We start from the raw sequence: 19,372 nt of genomic DNA, 5'->3' as shown, positions 1-19,372 counted from the left end.
GGTTGAAAATTAAAGGTAACACAGAAGTGCTGGAGTTTTATTTTATTCACCTTAATATAAATATAAAAATTGTGTTCTGTATATTTTGAATGGCAATAAAATGTACCTTCTCTTTGTTACAAAGTAAACTTGGCCCATTTTGTTTTGCTTTTGCAGAAAACAAGATAGTCTCTATATATCATGCTACTACGAGTAGTATTGGCACAATAGTATTTGCACAAGTAAGCAGCAGTTTTGTATTTGCACAGAGTATAGCTAGATGTATTCTGGAATGCATCCTTAAAGTAACCTTTCCCATTGACCCATTTAGATTCCGCATGACAATGCACTACATATTGTAATTCTCATCAAATCCAGTCATATAACAATAAAAACACAGTGATCATAAACACTGAGTGCAAATGCCAGGAAGGCACGTACGTGGGGAATAAAATAGTTAATGGCCTTTGTTGCATTCCCTCGAATGGGTTCCTAGCGGGACAAGTTCTGATTCTACTATATTTGACTGAAATGAGATATGTGTGTTGATACAAAAGAGAATGAAAGTGATAGCAATCAATATTTCAAACTCAATGCCATTATGTTTTAGCATCACTGGAGCTAGGGTACTTCTGTGTGTGTTTGTTGTGGTAAGTTATATAAAGATATTTTAAATACTGTAAATGTATCTGAAAGAATTGACATATAAGTATTTTAACCCTAATGTTTTCACTACTCTGTGAATTTTATGACCAACTAAATAAGAAACGACTGTATGTTTTGAACGACTGTAGATTATGTCTAAATGTTTTATAAAATGTAGTATATATGGATTTTTGTATGAAATGTGATATCCAATATTTGGTGTGATTTCTTGATTCCATTGAGTTGTACTGAAACTGAATGTATTGTGACTGCTATAAGGCCAAAACTGGTTAAATATATGAAGTACAGAATAAATTATGAATCTACATAATTAAAGCTTGTTTTCTAATTGAGTCATTTGTTTAATCAACTTTGATTGAGCTGTGATGTGTCACCATATCCACTTCTACAGTAGAGCAGGTTTCAGAGCATTAAACCATGGGAACATTTTGTCAGTCTAACCTAATCCCAATGTATTCCGTTTTTAAAAGTAACACTGAATGTCGATTATTCAATTACCAAAGTAAGATGGGGATTGGGGGGATTCTAAACTGGCCTGTAAAGAGTGAAAATGGAAAGAGTGGAAAGAACTACTCAGAATAAATGCATTTCTCAATGCTTTCTGGGGCACGCAGGTGGGAGTGGACAGAATGAGGTACCCTCTAATTTTAGTCTGATACCACACTGTGCATTTTTGTGTACAGCAGTACACAGCAGTTGTGTGTCAGCAATAATACGCTGGTTAAAAGGAGCAGGCCTGACACCCTACTGGTAAGAGAGTCAAAGACTGACAGACACTTGAAACTCACTCAACTGCACCGGTACCATAGTGAATGTTTATTAGATTTGTAAATTTTACCAGGTAAACTACCTGATAACAGACTCGTTAGAACTTTATTTTTTAATAAATATTCAATTCAACCAGCTCTTTTTTTTATTATGTCTTTTATTTTTAGGTCCACCACTTCAGTGTTGGTGTTTAAGTGGCTTGGATTTTATCTTTTTTGGCAGTCTAGACTGCCACCACCAGTAAGCCTTTCAAATACTGGAGACACCTCTGTGTCTATTAATTGGAGTGATATTACTATGAAATTGGAAAAAAAAAGTTTATTCAAGAATATCTTGAATACAGTTTTCTCTCCGTCTATTCTGGTCAGTACCAATTTGGCAATTGTTTTCAAATGTACTTGGTAAAATTGGTATTTTCATAGTGCCATAGTGCCAGTGCCATAGCTTTGAAACTACTGTTGAAGACCACATTGCAGTCTGTGTTGTTGTTTTATTATTTTTTTTTTTTTGCATTACGAACTGTACGGACGGGGTCGCTGTTCCACTAAGCCTATAAATGCTTCATAATGGCCAACTGAATTTTTTAAAAAAATTTAATTTAATTTAATTCGAGGTTATTATTCATCCGGCAGTAAGCCCACTCAGTTGAATAGTTTAAAATTATAAATTGCACAAGTACGTAAGATACATTTCGATATATAATGTAGTCTAGAGAGCCATACCAATATCAGCTATGTAGGCTTAGGCTGGCTCTCCACAAAACTAATACAGTAATGTATAAATGATACTGTTGCACAGTAAACGTTCCGTCAACATAATCACCGCACTTATTTACACGTCGAAGAATGCATAGGTCGAGTTACATCTTAAAAGTGCCTGGAAACATTCAGTAATGGCTTTCATATAATAATGTGCAAAAACAACTACCTGGTTTGTCAGTAGCCATAACAGAAAATAATCAGAAACAACCGTTTAAAAGTTATTGAAAGGAGGGGGTAGGTTGATTGGTTGGGTTTTTAAAACGCTGTAAACCCACCTTGGAACCCATACCTGACGCAGGGGGAAAGTACTTTTGACATAGCTCCCGGAGCCTAACGGGAGGGGCAAATGCACATCTGACTGCAATTTCTGCACAACGTTTCCCCATCCGGTGCCAGGTTCAGCACTTGTCAGCGTTTTGTCTTTGCATTTTTGTTGTTAATGCGGGGGTGAGGAGGTGAGGTTGTTCCTCAGATGGGTTGTTAAAAAAAAAAAAAGCGCACCGAGCACAGGATGATTGTGAACGAGAGAATTTGGACTCTTTTCAAGCGTAACTGGCAGCATACCTTGACATACTGGAGCGTTTTCTTCAGCTTCGGACTGTGCATTGCTTTCCTCGGTCCCACGATCCTTGACCTGCGGTGTCAGACGCAGTCCACGCTCCAGGAGATCACCTGTGTATTCTTCTCCCAACAATTCTGCCTCCTCATCGGCAGCTCCGTTGGTGGCATCTTCAAGAGAACGTGAGTGATTGTTTTAATTAGCGTAGCCGTGCAAGGCTGCAACAAAGTCCAACCTGCAAAGTGAGAGGCGCGAAACTCCCAGAGAACCGTCACTTTTTGCCTGTCAATGTGTTTTGCGGGCGTTAACGCAGGCCAAGCAGTATTTTGTATTTTGGGTGTTGTAATATGCAACACACATAATAATTTAAAATGGGATGCGTTTTGTGTCTTGAAATGAAATTAAGGGTGAATGCACCTAATTATGTCTAATACTGAGAGACGTACAGATCATTTCCAGGGCATTAGCACATGTAAATAGATGGCTACTATCAGTGAAATTATATTTAAACCTTCTCGCGGTTATCAGCCGTACATGAGAGGTGACGTCTTAATGTTATCCAGATTATGTCCGAAAGTGGTAATTCGTCAGTCATATATATTGAGTTTATTACAAGAGAAAACTAATATTGTTTGGCCTTTAACTATGTGCAACAAGTTGCAGTGGATAAAACTGCTGAATGGCAAAATGTAAACTTAAAAACAAATAATAAAGCCTGCTTGCATAAATTCATTACTAACAGTTATGGACAAGCACCATAGCAGATACATTGAATGCCAAGCAGATGTTTTACATTGCTTTGTAATGTCATTAAAAATATTGTGAATGGAACTCACAGATATCATCAGAGATGAAGCATAACAAGAGACACAAGGGACTCTCATCTGAGCATACAAAAATGAATCTTTAACTTGATGGTGCTGATCCAAAGACAAGGCCCACATTTGTCAGTGTTAAACAAAGTACCAGCTGCATGTTGTTGTCCCTTTAAACCAACACCATAGAAATACTGCAGACACAAACGGTAACACACGATTGTTTGAGGCTTACACATTCATAATACTGGACATCTGTCTAGGTGATTTAACTTTGAATTTTACTGTAGCTGGTCGTGGCTGTATTATTTTAGCAATTAAGCTGCCTTTTGAAATGACACCACCTTGCAAGACAATCCGGACACAAAGTACTAGACACATCACTGTGGAGGTGGGGCTGGCTACTGTATTTTTCCTTTGGGGGATAGAGAAGCAAGTTAAGAAGATGTTTTGATTTGTTTTACTGAACAAGTTTAAAGTGTATTTCCTTGCATGAAAATCAGGTCATTGAAAGGACTTAAGGCATTTTCATGGCAGTGCTGGCATGCAAGCAAGCACGCACACATGCACGCACACACACATGCACGCACACACACATGCACGCACGCACACATGCACGCACGCACACATGCACGCACACACACATACACGCACGCACACATGCACGCACACACACATACATGTATACACTTGAAGTGGATGCAGTTTAAAATTTGGGCGGAAGTTTGGCGTAGTGGTAAGGAGCAGGGCTCATGATCCAAAGGTTGCTGCTCTGATTCCCGCATGGACCACTACTTGTTCTACTGCTGAGCAAGGTACTTAGTACAAACTGCCTCAGTAAATATCCAGCTGTATAAATGGATAACAAGTAAAAATTGTGAGCTGTTTAAGTGGATTTTCTGAGCAATTAATTGAAAGTAACATAGTGAGGGAAATCCTATTGATTTTAGGGAAGATTAAGTACAGTTTGGAGACCATGCAATGCAGTGCAATTTTAATATGGATTTGGAAATCACCCCTGACCAAAAAGAGAAACATTTTAGTTGCAGTGTTGTGAAAATTGAGGGATAAGGCTGATCCAGAGCTGTCTCAGAATATGCCGGTAGAAAGCCAGTTGTTGTCATATGTTTTCCTCATTCTGAGGTTACTGTTGTGAACTGGACAGCTGTCCGTAATCACATTAGCTTTCCCATTAGTGGCTTAATATTTGCTCTCTGTGTCCAAGCAGGATGTGTGTGCTCTCTGAGAATGGCTGGGAATGTTGCCAGTGATGACATTGAGTGGCGAAACCGAAATGTTTGTTTAGCTCCACTTGATTGTTAATAGTATCACATATCCTGCTCTGTATGGCCATTAAAGACGTGTCTAAAAAAAGGGAAGGCCATAATTTCCCTCATTTTGAAGTTAGTCACGAAGAAAGATACCACTGCGCTTTCACGGTGAAGTTTAGTTGTTTCTTACTAAGTGCATTAACCTATAGTGGTGAATCTATGTAGGTAAAGATTGCCTTTATCCAGTTTTTAGGTTTTGGCTTTTATAGTCAGTTTCAGTGCAGCAAGGCCTTCTTCGAAGGGGATAAGAAGTACAGGTAATTTGGGAAGTGTGGCATAATGATGGAGGTGTACCACTGAAATGGTACTGTATTTCTTGTCACCTTTGAAGGTGGTATTGCTCCATATGTGTACATGAAAACTCAATCAAAAAGGCAAAACTGAATTGCACAAAGGAAATCTTTTTGTTTAAGTGTGAACCTTGTTTTCCACCTTGTGAAAGTGTCCATCCAGTATTAAAGTTAAAAGGTAACTAGGTACCTAAGGTAATTCTCTGAAAACCTGTAAATGCTAGACCCCACTGCTATCTTCTGAGTGGAGTTTAACAATAATTTTAAGCTCCTTCACAGGAAAAAATGTTGGGCTAGATGCACCCAGCACCCACCAAGTACACAGCTCTTGCAGGGGTGGTCAACCAATAGTTAGAATGTCCAACTAAACACTTTTCCATAGTTTATGTTCAGAGAACTAAACCAAGTACTCATTGCATTACATTATTGGCATTTAGCAGATGCTCTTATCCAGAGCAACTTACATCAGTTACAGTTTTTTACAATGATATCCATTTATACAGCTGGATATTTACTGAGGCAATTGTGGGTTAAGTACCTTGCCCAAGGGTACAGCAGCAGTGTCCCAGCAGGGAATCGAAACGGCAACCTTTTGGTTATGAGTCACCTTAAATGAAGGCAGTAAGGAGTAAAAGCTAAAGGAGTAAAATATACCATACCCACAAAAGGAAAAGTATTGTGAGGACATGAACTGAATAAAAGAATGGGATATTCGGATAGCAGCCTGGCTTTTGTTATAAGGAATCTCTTCAGTCATTCTTTTACCAAACTACAAGCATATGGGAACCTGGCATCATTGGGCCAGTCTGCCAGAGTACTGTGAAATTGAAATGATTTATTTGTGACACCTCTGCTGGCCTTTCCACCCTTAAGCACCCCAGGCGGTAAATTGTGAAACTGGGAGTACTCCATCACTAAGGCGTGGTGCTTTGTTATATGGCTGCAGAGCATAGTGTTGTACCTGTGACTTTATAATGGTGCAGGTTATACGTAACACAACAAGAGCACACGAATGAGCGGACAATCAGATTAATTGCTAAACTCTGAGCTGAAGTGTCCAACCACTTAAGATGGTGCTGGCAATATGTAATGAAAAAAGGGGACAGTGTTTTGTTACCCAGAATGCTGTCATGGGATCCTGCTATAACGTCACAAAGCTTAGCACATGTGTTTCCTATGTGCCAGACCTTTTTTTCATCTTGTGTTCATATTATTTTATTGTTGTTTACCTTTCTACAGTAACCTGTTCTACTGGATGGATTCATATCTATAATTTTCCGGAAAAGAGGCTCATGTAAATATTGTGATTGCTGTGTGAGGCTAATTCTCCTCATGTTTTGAGTGTTTGGGTAAAAGTGTTTCCACATCAGCACTGGGGTTGCAAAGGTAGTGTGGGTGAGCAAAGGTTAATCTGTCCACTCAGGTGAAATGGATAGACTGTCCAGTAATGTATAGAGTGCAGTGTGGATATTGATGGACTCTGTAATGTCCCTTGATTCTGACAAATAAACCAATAACACTGATGGTAGTAACCTACCATCTTATACTTGCCTGCCCTGCATGTGAAGAGTTTGTACCCAACGCCCTACATACCTTGTTGTTATACCTATTTGGGCAGAACCTGAAGCCAGGGGGATCTGAATCCTTTTCCTCTCTCAGTGCTGACTGGTTTTATCTAGACCTGGACCAGATTATACCACTTTAATTCTGCAGAAAATAGGAGTGGGGTACAGAGCTCATCAAAGTGTCATAAACTGGAGGAAGATACTTTGGAAATAGACATATTGCTTAGCAGATTGCTTCAGGGCCAGAGAGACCTGGTAGGGTAAATACTACTTCACTGGGTCAAGGTACCTGAAATTCCACCATCACTTCAGGCCTAGATCCTAGAGTCATTTTTATCTAGACTCCGCTCTCAGGTGCAGACTTTCTTCTCCCTAAAAAAAGCCAGCAGGTATGCCCATGGAACGAGTCTGTTCTTGTTCTCTGGAACATTGTCCTGAAGTAACATTCCCAGCAAGCACAGAGCCTTCTTCTAACATTCCCATGTCTCTGTAGCAGCATGTTAGAATGCCTCAGAACGACCACAAGGAGCTTGTGTTGTGCTGAGTTGTAGCTGGATATATGAAAATGAAAACTGGGAAGGCCTTAAAATTGTCTTTGTCACACCCTTTGCTTCCTTGTTCAAAATGGAGCAGCAGTAATAACCAAGCTTTCTTCACAGTAAAAGGCGTTATGTGCATTTTTCAAAATTAACCACATTTTTATCTCTCTCTCTCTCTCTTCTGGGCATAATGCATTTTGCACAAATTGCTAGGTCCTGCTCCTAGCTCAAAATTTTGTACAGTAAGGTACGAGCTCGTAGCCCCTGAATTTCAATGACTGTACACAATTGTGTTTTAGACAAATATGGCATTGTGTTGATCATCCACCAAAACAAATGAGTGCATGCATAATGAAATGTGATCTGCGATAACCGCCTCATTATAAAAAGAAATTACTCGAGATTAATTATGCCTCAATCCCATCTTCTGTGATTATGCCTCAAATGCCCTGGTCTGTAATTAATTGAGTATAAAATAAAGAACTGATAGCTACTTCTGAAATTGCACCTAAAATTAACTTAAAAAGCCACATCAGAGGGGTCAGTGTGACCTGCAGACTATATTCATCCGGGGTTGACAGAGACAGGGGCAAGTCAACAGCCCATATGGTACAGTAGAGATGCCATATGACAGCCCTGGATTCTTGGCATCAGTAAACGAGAACAAGTTGGCGGCGTGGTGATCATCGCAGTTTGTCCATTATTAGTCTACTGTTTGTTTTGAACCACTTGCAGCCGTCTTCACTTTACAGGGAAGACGAGTTTCAGTGAAATTTTCTAGTCTCATTTTGGCATGCATTTGATATGACTAAATAATCCACAGCTGATATAATGTTAAGCATGTTGACAATATCCCAGCCAAATCTGTTTGCATGAGAACAACTTTGAAAATGCTCTGCCACTGCCTTAGGTTTTGCGCACATTATTGTCAAGTGTATTCAAAGTGTATTAAAAGTAGAATACTTCCATAAATGAAAGTATATTCTTCTCCTCATTTCAATGATTGAAATTGCTCCCTTGAAAGTAGTTTTGGAACAGTATTGGTAGTGACAAAAACTTACTTCTTCATTCAGCAACATCATTTGATTGCATTTAGTAGAAACATTTTAAACAAAGTATGAAAATCAAAATATGTAACTGATGAGTCTTACCAACCCTGTCATGTTTTCTATCTTATATTTATTTCCCAAATCTGTCTGGTAAGTTGCCAATGTTGGTAAATGCTCTTCTTGGAGAGTAGGGAAGGAAGTAGGGCAAGTACTTCCTGTAACTGGTTTCCTGCTGCTTCCTATTTGTCTTTGAGTGAAAATGGAATGGGGTTATAGAGTAGGTCTGTTAAACAGTACCTTTAGCTCTGCTGACCTGATTTCTTCCACGTCATATGATGTCCCGATCTTGAGAGGAATATGGAGGTAAACTGTTGTGACCCTCTGCTGTGTCCCACAGCCTGGCATGTGCCCTTTCAGCCCTCTTCGTCTCTACACTGCTCATCTCGGTGGTGTTCGCCATCATGCCTCTGTGCCACAACGTGCTGCTGCTGGCCGTCGCCATGGCAGTGGCCGGCCTGGCCATGGGCGTCATTGACACCATCGCCAACGTCCAGCTGGTGAAGACCTACCAGAAGGACTCTGCCATCTTCCTGCAGGTTAGGAGGCCCTCACAGGTCCAGCTAAAGGAGGTTCCATTCCAAAACCACTCCCTGGAGCCCTCAGAAAGAGGGGCAGATTTGGCACTTTTTACTGTGTATGGGTTGTGACTGGTAATTCTACTAAATAAAGGTATTGTACCCCAAAATGGAGGGCTACACCTTTTTTGACTCTTCTCACCTTCCTTGCCAATAAACTACTATTGTGATATCACATAAAGTATGAGGGATCAGGGAGTGGTTTGGAGTGCAAGTTGAAATAGGTTCAGGGACCCATACTGGGCAGGTGTTTCACATGGGTAAAGATGGCATCTCTCAACATGTTTGTTTTACCCATGTGAAAATCTGGCTATGACCACAGGTAAAATCCGTGTAGTGTTGCTGAAATGGTCACTGCCAGCAGCCACTGTCATTGCTTCACTTAAGGTATGGCACAGTTTGCTAATCAAAATAGAGTCGCCCTCAGTTCATCCCCTGAATTTGTATAAGTTAGTTTATTCACTCTTGTGAAGTTTCTCTTCTTTGTGTACAGTGTAGAGGAAGGCAGTCAGGTTAATGGAGACAGATGATACAGAATCTGCAAGTGCAATTTCACACCAGTGCTCTCTAATCGAAGTCACAGACCTTTTTCTCTCTGGTACATGCAGAGCAGGGAATGAAAAGTTAGCATTTGTGAAACTGGAATAAAGAATGAATATGATTTTTTTTTTTTAAGAAAAAAATTAGAAATGTAAGAATAAGATCAAGGCCAGGGAAAAACAAGGAGGTGTACTCTGCATGGAAACTGGTTGAATGGATATGAGCCTTTAACTTGCATAAATGTTTGAGCTCCCTCCAAATGTATTTATATACTTTATTTAGCATCTAGCATTCAACCAGAAAGTTCAACTGAGAACCTGTTTGATGTTTACACTGAAGGCTGGTGGAGAGGGAGATGAGGAATTGCTTAGCCTATCAGCTGAAAGGATGACAAAGTGGCCAGATGGAGGGAGCCAGACTGGGAACTGGGTCCGGAACTGGGTTATCGCCCTTTACCTTTTCGATCAACGCCACAGGACCTTTAATGACATCAGAGTGTCGTGGCAGACACTGTTTATGTTGCTGTCCCTAACTCATCTCATCGTGACCTAAATCGTCTCTGTTGTTTTCTCCCTTCCTCCACATTAGGCTCTGCACTTCTTCATCGGTTTGGGGGCATTGCTGAGCCCCCTGATCGCTGACCCCTTCCTGTCCGACACCAACTGCGTGGTGGGAAATGGCACGGGGAACGGCACCAGGGAGCTGGACCACCTGAGGAACACGCTGACCGGGGGCCCCGTGCACAACCTCTCCAAATACCACCTGCCGATGGAGGGGGAGGTGGTCACGCAGGTGTCCTACGCCTTCTGGATCATGGCCGTCATAAACGTGAGTCATGTGCCTTTCTGCCCGAACATGAGAACATGGAAGAGCATGGTGTTCATTAGCTCTCTAGTGGGATGTTCTGGTACTTGTAAAGGGATGTGTCTTTTCAAAACTCTGATTACTATGTGTATGCGCTGTATTTGTGTGTACATATGTGTGCGCATGTATGTGTTTTTCTTGTCACAGTCAAGTAATGTTAACAGTATGGTCACTTTGGATTCCTTTGCATTTCAAGTTTACTCTTATTACTGTTATTATTATTAATTCAGGTAGTTGATACTCCTATCTAGTGCAGATTTCTTGACAGTGAGTTCTCATTTAGAGATGTTTTCTTAGTTTATCTTGTTTTTTGTCCTTGTCTTGTCTAGGAATAAGACAATTACTATACATGTAACTGCCAGCCGGTAAGGCCCCCAGCCAGCCTTTAGGACTCCTAAGTCAGCCAGTCGGTTCATATGTGATATCACATAAGCAATTCCCTTTGAAGAATCCCAGTTCAGTGAACAGTCCTACCTAATTTGGAGTATGTGTGGTCGTGAATTCCAGCATCTGTCAGGTGCTCTGCTCTGTCAGTGTTTGGCCATCATCTGCACAGCGGTAGCATTTGAAAGCCGTAACAAGTGGGCAATTGCGCATCGAGGTGTCTGCAGCGCAGCACAAGTGCGGTAGCCTAACGAGGGCGGCTGCCTTGGCATCAATTAGCGCGCCTGGTGGGCGGAACAGGATTCAGCAGCCTGGAGTTGAGAAAGCAGCTGAGTCACAGAGGTTGGCCCACAACTGAATGATCCTCCATGCTACCGTGTGCTGCAGCTAGGCGCCACATCAGCACACAAATCGGGGAATCGGATGCATGCCTTGAGGGCTATTAAGCGGACGGCTAATCTCTTCAGATGCATACATCGGGCCCTGAGGCCAGACTGTGCGGAGAGGGAGGGCATCAGGGTAACAGATGGGCTTCTGGGACTTGGAGTCTTAATCTTCAAAACATCACATCCGTGGCACTGAGGCAGATGTGTCTGGTCTTACTCATACAGCAATTCACCCTTTCTCCAATTCACCCATTCAGTCCTTTCTCCTTTCCAAGGGCATTTTATGGTGCTGTGCATTTATGTGAGTAATGGGTGTATTAGAAACATGTTTCTCCTCTGCCTGGTAATGCCTGACAGTGTGCCTTTTCAGTATAAAGTGATGATCTGGAAACTATGAAAATTTCATGAAAAATAGATCATTTGAAAAAAAAATGATTCAATGAATCAAATTTTATTTGATCTTGCAGTCTTAAAAAATCATTACGATTGGGTTGAGAGTGAGGGCATGATTTGTCGTCACTTTTAAAATAGTTCAGCTGAAAACCTTGCACCGGTTCACAATGCTAACGATTTTATTCAGGGCATTTGAAATAAACCGTGAAATCTGTCCAATCCCATTACACAGGTGATGGGCCGAACCCCTGGCAAGTGCAGACTGAAACGAGACCATGACACAATCTTAGACATATCTGTCATGGCAAAATCCGCCATTCCTCCCTGAATGGCTTGCTGTCAGCACGTTAATATACTACTGGCAGCTCCCTTTGCAGACACTGCAGAAGAGAATAGCAGTGGAAGCAGTTGATGGACAAATATTTCACAATTAGAGGGCAGACAGGACCTTTCTCAGCTGAAAAAACTGGCGAGCAATCTAGTGCAGGCTTAGCTTGTTTCTACCCATAATGCCTTTCTGCGCTTCCCTGGAGACGCCCTCCCCAGTTCCAGCTGTGTGCTGTCATCTGGAAACCAAGTTCTTGATGATAAAGACAAAACAAAGTGCCCCCCTGTGTGACCTGGCAGGGCCACATGTTTGCGCTGGCAGTAGTATGGTCGGCTCAGGTCGTGACCGATTTCCCCTGTCCTCCTTCCACCCCAGCTGCCGGTGCCCATCGCAGTTTTTGCGTTGATCCAGCGGGAGAGGCTGACCGTCTGCTGTGGTCCCAGCAGCCCCCGCCTGCTGGAGCAGGACGAGCTTGCCATGAAGGCCCAGGGCACAGGCAAGCAGGACCCCAATGACTCGGATTCTGGAGGTAAGGAGGACTCCTGCTCTGATGCCACCTCTTCCATCCCACCAGCACACCTCTGTCACATCCGGCTGCATAGCTCCTTCACCAAGAGAGGTTATTTCAACTCCCAGATCAATTCTTGATCCACCTGAAAGGAAAGTTGTGGGTTTTCTCTGGAAACGTATCTGTAGTTAACCTTGTAGCTGTTATGTAACCCGTACAGCTAATTGGAGTTATTTTTTTCTTTTGCTACCCAGAAAAAAGTAGTGTTTGAAATTGAGGAAAATTAAGGAAAATTAGCTGGAGGTACCAAGTACAATCCAAGCGCATGTCCCTTACAATAGCTGATTTATACATGCTTGTCACATCTAACCAAAAAAGAAAAAAAATCATGGGCTGTCTTTTCTCATCAAACAACGGTGTGACTTGACCAAGTGCAGCTTAGGTTGTGAAAGTTCAATTCAGGGCAGGCAAACCAGACCAGCTTCCAGGAATTGACTCCAGGAAGTCACACCAAGGGCAAATAAGTGGGTTCTGTGGGGTTGTGGTCCACCTCTGACTGTTGCCTTGTTGCATTGTCTTTGCAGGCCACGGGGACCTGTTTGGCTGCTGCCGTAATGATGACCTCCACGGGCTGCCCCTGTCCTTCTTCGGAGTCCACATTCTCGGAGGGATGGTCCTCTTCATGACAGATGGCATTATTGTGAGTGGCTCTGATCTCTCTGGCGCCACCATCATACCACTGGACAGCCACGGAACTTCAGGGCACTGTGCTGCACTGCGGTCACCAGCAGCACTGCGGTTACTTGTTGTCCATCTCACCTAATGTCTTTCTGTGAGGGAATAGACTCCTTTAAAGAGCATTAGGATGTTAAATGTGATCTCACGTATGGATCAATTTAACATATGCCACGGTAAATGCACACACTGACAAATGAAGAGCCAGTTTTGATTGACAGCTGTGGTGGTATTGAGTTCACGTTTAAATCAGAGTTAAAATCCTTGCTGCTGCTGCTCCCTTACAGAAAGGTACTGGATTGCTCCTCCAAAAATACATGAACTTTGTAAATGCTTTCAGCTAAGAGCGAGTGATGGTTTTGAACTCGGTGCCCCTAACTAAATCCTGTTTCCTGCAGGGGGCGTATGCAGGCTTTGTTTACACCTACGCAGTGGCTCCTCCGATGTCCCTGCCACACAAGACGGCAGGCTACCTGGCCAGCGTCTTCTGGGCAGCCATCACTGCAGGGCGGCTGGTGTCTATCCCTCTGTCCTACAGAGTGCAGCCTGTATACTTGCTCATTGTCAACATGGTAATGCCCTGACTCGTGGCCAGCATGAAGATCTGAGTCATTCTCAATGCATCTGTGAATACTACACCTTCTTCCCAGAGTTACTCTACACTGACAGTTCCAGACTGATAAATTGGCTGAGCAATATTATCAACCCATAAATAGCCTTTTTATCAAAAGGATTATAAGCATATTTTACACATGCACACCACTGGTAAATCATCCACATTCCTTTGTCATTAGTGAATCAAGCTAGATTCTAGAGTGTCTCAAAGGAAATGCTTGACTTATTATTTCATGCATGCTAGGGAATTGAAGTGGATGTGTGTATGTATGAGACACATTTCAGGGGTGACATTTCTCATGTGCTAATTGTCAGGTAGTATAGTCATCATTATTCAGGAGCGGGTTAGACCCGAGGGCATTTTGAAGGACACCGTAATCATGACACAGTCAGGATACAGTCAACGGTCATGTCTGTCCCACCAGATGCAGTGTCTGCCACCTGTCTTGATCCATGCTTCACCACAATATAAAATCATTACACAGCAACATGACAGCTTGGAAGAGAAAACAAAACCAAAAAATGTTTTGTGAGCAAACTGAGCATACAGCAGACAGGAATCAATGGTTGAATGCCCACTGTCTCTCCCTGATTCTCTCACTCTCTCTCTGTCTCACTCGCTCTGCCTTTCTCTTCATCTGCTTCTTTCTGCCCAAATTAAATAGCAGATGCTTTATTTGGCAAGAATATGTGAATGCATTAAAGAGACAATAGGTTTGTACTCCTTTTAATGAGAAACAGAGTGCATTCTTCTATTTCTCAGCTTTTTGAAGACAGCACAGGGATCTTTTGTCTGCGGCTGAAAAATTGAGGGGAAAAAAAAGAAAAAAGAAAGAATGAAGGCAGAAATGTTGTTTCTGTCCTCATTAAAAGGAGTGTGAACCTATTCTCTCACCAGCTTGAGATCATGCACTGCAAAGAATCCTGATTCAGTAGCATGGCTGTTTATTCCTTGTTTAATGTTTGAATGTGTTGCCAAAGCGTTTACAAAAATAAGTAAAATGAACAGTTTGAAATAACAAACCACAAATATGCTTCTTGCCCTTGAAAGGTGTGAGATTAATTCCTTTATTACACATAACATACGCAACATAAACAGAGAAGAATATAATAATAAAAATGGATAAACGGCAACAGGGAGGACATAGGCAAACCTGTGCAATTTAGGGTCGAAGGGCTTCATTTCTTCATGCTTTTCACAAACTGGAAGGAAGTGGTGCCTCCTCTGGCTCACAGTGGCAGCACAGCCTGCTCTCTCTGGGGAAACAGGTCTGCTTGAGACAGGTCTGCTTGTTTGAACAGTCGGGCTGACTCAGTACTTCTCAGTAGTTTTCCTTTTCAGTGTTTTTTTTTTTTTTTACTGTAGTCTGGAAGTTTGGTGTGGTGTGTGTTCACTTTTACAGTCCAGTATCATGCCAGTTTGCATTGTGTGTCTGTATGGATGTTCAGATGGGTGATTTTTTTTTTTTTTTCTTTTTTCATGTCCCCGTCTTTCCTGCTACCATGGTGTCCTGATGCTGCTCAGTATTAGTGGGTGTTTTTCACATCTTTTTACCTCAGGAAACTCTTCTCTGGGCTCAGTGGGTGGGGTGTTTTTTGGACTGTGGGCAACAGTAAATCCAGGCCATGAGCATACAGCAGGAATCTTAATTTCTTACCTTGTAGGGTGACAACAAGGCTTCCAGACTGCTCTGTCGCTGTTAGCCAGGTCACTGATGTAGACACTCAACAATACTGAACTCTGAACACTGAACCACAGCCCTGTTTCTCTCCACCCCCCAAGTGAGGGAGTCAGCTCTGTTGTCTGGTTTCTACATTTTATTTTACATATACACATTTTTAATCACTGATTTTACGCCCCACATACTCAAGTGTATGAGCACTCCTTCGTGCCGGATTGAACCAGAATGCTTTTTGGTAATCCACAAAAGGAGTGAGTAATCCTTTTGTCTCTCCCGCTCTCTCAGGTTGGCGTGATCGTCACGATGCTGCTCCTCCTCGTCTTCCACATGGACAGCTTGTTCCTGTTCGCGGGGACCTTTCTCCTCGGCCTGTGCCTCAGCAGTGTCTTCCCCTGCATGGTGGCCTACACTGAAGACATCCTGGAGTACCGAGGTCCGTACTCACAGGGCCACCCCAGGCTAAGCACACGCCCCAGCACGGTCAATGTGTCCTACAGCACGGCATTCCTGCTGGAGGTGCATTTGGTGCTATGGTTGAGAGTTTGGTTTAACACAGCCGCTGACCTGAGCTCTTCCCCCCGCCCTCCAGGATGTGTGACCACGGTCCTGGTGACTGGTGCTGGGATGGGAGAGATGGTCCTTCAGGTGCTGGTGGGATCGGTGAGTGTCGACACAGTACCAGAGGGCAATGCTACTGCACACACCCTGCTGCGTCACATCACTGTTTGCCCACAATCTGTGATAACCATCTAACAGCTGGCATTGTTCAAATAGAACAATGTCTTTTCTTTATTACCTGTAATAAAAGAGACAGGGAGCACACCTTTCCTAAACACAGGTATTCAGTCTTATTGATAGAGTGACCCATGTGAAAAAGTTCCACACCGGGATTAAAACACATCACCATCAGTGATTGTGCTTTATGAGGTGTTTGTGTTGGCTACGTCTTTTACGTTTGCAAATATTGTATTGAGCAAACCAAATGTGTTTATGATCTCCAGAATACAAAGAAGGATTGAGACACTAAAAAGACAAACAAATGTATTTTAGAGAGAGTGAAAGGTGTGTTCTTCTGGCCTTGTTCTATACCTGTTGGAACAATGCGACTACTGTGTCCACGAATCCCAAACACCACCACCACCATTAAATCACATTTATTCCCCAAGCAGACACCCTTGTCCATGATAACAGGTGTGGCCTGTATCTAACAGACTGTCCATTTACACAGCCAGTTCACAGATATTCACTCAAGCAGGTCAGGTTTAAGTGCAGAAGAGCACTGTCACCTCCAGGAAGCGAAATCAAACACATTCAGGTTGCAAGGCCAGTCCTCTAACCTGTGCTCCACACAACCACCACATAGCAGTGGAGGCGCGTGGGAATGAGGGCTCCTTGGAGTGTGTCACGTGACACTGCGTTACATTTTACATTACAGTACATTAGTTAAACTGACACTTTTATACAGAGCCGCTTCCATTGCTTGCAATACTCAGCGCTCGTGGGCTGCATGAGGCATACTCCAGACCTGTTCCTTCCCCTCAGATTATCCACAGCAAGGGAAGCTACAGCTTCCTGCTCTGTGACATGATTATGGCCTGCGTGGGATTCACACTCTTCTTTGGCCTGCTGATCTGCCACCACATGCACAGGTATGCCCTTGCCAACACACACACAGCTTATAACACCTCTATATAAATACATAACATGTATTTTTGTCAATGTTCAGTGTCAGTCTCCATTACATTTTTGTGGTTTAGAAACAATGTGTATGAATTTAGGCATGTGACTATGTGCTGGAAATGTGCTTGTTTTTTTTTTAATTACTTCATATTACGTTACTGTCATTCAGCAGACACTCTTATCCAGAGTGACTTACACAGGTTACAGTTTTTACATGTTTAGATTTATCCAGCTGGATATTTTCTGAGGCAGTTGGGAGTTAAGTACCTTGCCCAAGAGTACAGCAGCAGTGCTCTAGCCAGGAATTGAACCAGTAAATTTTCGGTTATGAGACCTGGTCCTTACCACTATGCTACACTGCTGCCCGAACTAAAGTTAATGGACTATTCTGGGATATGAATGGACAGTAACATTTAACCTATATGTAGGATGTGGTGCAAAAACTCACGCTGAATCACATTTTAAACAGCATTGACATTATTTCACAGGTAGCTCTGAAGAGGCGCCCATAGTGGAGGTACGGGACAGAAGCAAATGACACTGTGAGAGTGGGAGTAAAAGAGACAGAAGGGGGGGAGAGAGAGAGAAACAAAGAAAGATGGACTGATACTATACATTGACCACAGAAACCAGAAGGGGGAGAGAAGCACTGACAGCACTGAAAAAGGATGCTGGACTCATGAGGAAGTGTCGCTGCCCCCTACTGTTCAGAGAACACAAAGAAACAGGGAGATAGAACCCCCTCTTAACTGCATTCAGTTTGAGCACATTTCTTTGCCTCTTGTTTCATATTCCAGCAATCTGTTTTTCTTTAATGGAATTTAACCCCCCCCCCCACTCCCACCACCACCACCTAGATCGAAAACAAAGACACACAAGCACAGGTTTCCACTTGCCTGGGCCAAATTTGATAGTCTGATTTCTCATGTACTCTGCCATGTTCCAAATGAAGGAAAAACATCTGTCTTTCAGTTAAATAAAGGTAAAAGCTATTGTTGTTTGGGTGAAAACATCCCTCAGGACCCACTTTAAGCAGGAAAATGCATTGAATGGTTTGAGCATAATATCAATTTTTACTTTAACATTTTACAGCAGAGTCCTAACTGTAAAAATCGATATTCCAAATCTAAGTCTTCTCAGATAATGTCAATAAATTATGTAATTACTGAGGAACAGGAAACACCTCTGGTGTTGGACTATGCATACAAATTTTTTATCACATATAAAAACACACACACACACACACACACAGCAGGACAGTTTCTCAAAGAAAGGATGTGTACCCCTTCTTCATGGTGTTAGGCTTTTAAAGCCAGAGGTCCTCTCTGTTCCTCTTCCACAGTGCCCTTACTCCATTTCACCTAAAGGGCATTTCCTTCATTGTTCTTTTTCCACCAACTGAGAAAACAAACGGCTGCAACTAAGAACAAGCCGTCTGTGCTCGAGATCACGGCATCATCTCTGACTGCCTGGCAGACTCTGTATCTCTAGTTCAGAGGTGACTGATGCACAAATAGCCTGGTAAGGACAATTTACGATGTTAATGATTACTACCTTTCAAAGCTGGACTGCATCGTGACCGTCATGTCCCTCCATTTGATATAGGCAAGGACGATTGTAAGCTATGTTATTTTTTTTCCCCACTGAAACACCTTTCAAATGCACACTCTTATACTGTCTATTCACAGGGTCATAACTCAGATGTCACCTTTGCTTTCAGAAGAAGCTTCCTCCTTTTTGTTCTGTGTTTCTCGTAACCACTATAATTGAGTCCAGAATGCCTTTAATGACAGCACTTTGCAGTGACAAAACCATACAAACAGGTGCAGTTCTCCCACTACCCACCTCATGCCACCATCAAATCTCAAAGCACAGTCCACTGTCTGCCACATCCTGCCCCTCTGCCCCACCCCTGACATAGACCGGGTAAATCTGTTACAGGCCTCTGCAGATGCCACCCAGGGACAGGGAAAGAGGTTCACACAGACCCTCTGTTTTTTTCCCTTCTCTCTATTGTATAGCAGTTAATAGTCAGTCCTAGGAATTTTTGCTAATCACAATAGCATTGCATTGCCTGTCTGCCTCAGACCTAGGTCAAGAAATCCTTCTGGAGTCAAAGGCCAACTTGTGAAGGCTGTTGACCTATTGCAACAGCTGTGCAAATTTACACTATCTGCTCTTTTTCAGTGGTTAGTGTAGACGGACCCTAGGCGTCATGCTCCCTATTTTAAAATATGCTGTAAAACACCAGTCTGGAAAATGAATAGGCTCTATTGAGAAAGGGTAGCGCTGGCATAATT

General features: G+C 42.5%; 1 protein-coding gene across 1 annotated transcript; it reads left to right on the top strand.

The window, feature by feature from the left end:
- Window positions 1–2,533: 2,533 nt before the first annotated feature.
- mfsd4aa (major facilitator superfamily domain containing 4Aa) lies at window positions 2,534–17,911 on the top strand. Its single transcript, XM_036531903.1, has 10 exons — window positions 2,534–2,915; window positions 8,720–8,918; window positions 10,086–10,325; window positions 12,228–12,381; window positions 12,945–13,060; window positions 13,494–13,667; window positions 15,678–15,825; window positions 15,982–16,052; window positions 16,935–17,041; window positions 17,561–17,911. The coding sequence occupies exons 1-10, from the start codon at window positions 2,686–2,688 to the stop codon at window positions 17,562–17,564; spliced, it is 1,443 nt and encodes a 480-aa protein (XP_036387796.1). The 5' UTR covers window positions 2,534–2,685; the 3' UTR covers window positions 17,565–17,911.
- The last annotated feature ends 1,461 nt before the right edge of the window (window positions 17,912–19,372 follow it).

Source organism: Megalops cyprinoides, chromosome 6 (assembly GCF_013368585.1).
Source record: "Megalops cyprinoides isolate fMegCyp1 chromosome 6, fMegCyp1.pri, whole genome shotgun sequence".
NCBI lineage: Eukaryota > Metazoa > Chordata > Actinopteri > Elopiformes > Megalopidae > Megalops > Megalops cyprinoides.
The sequence above is the reverse complement of the archived record's forward strand: the minus strand, read 5'-3'. Positions and strand labels throughout refer to the sequence as shown.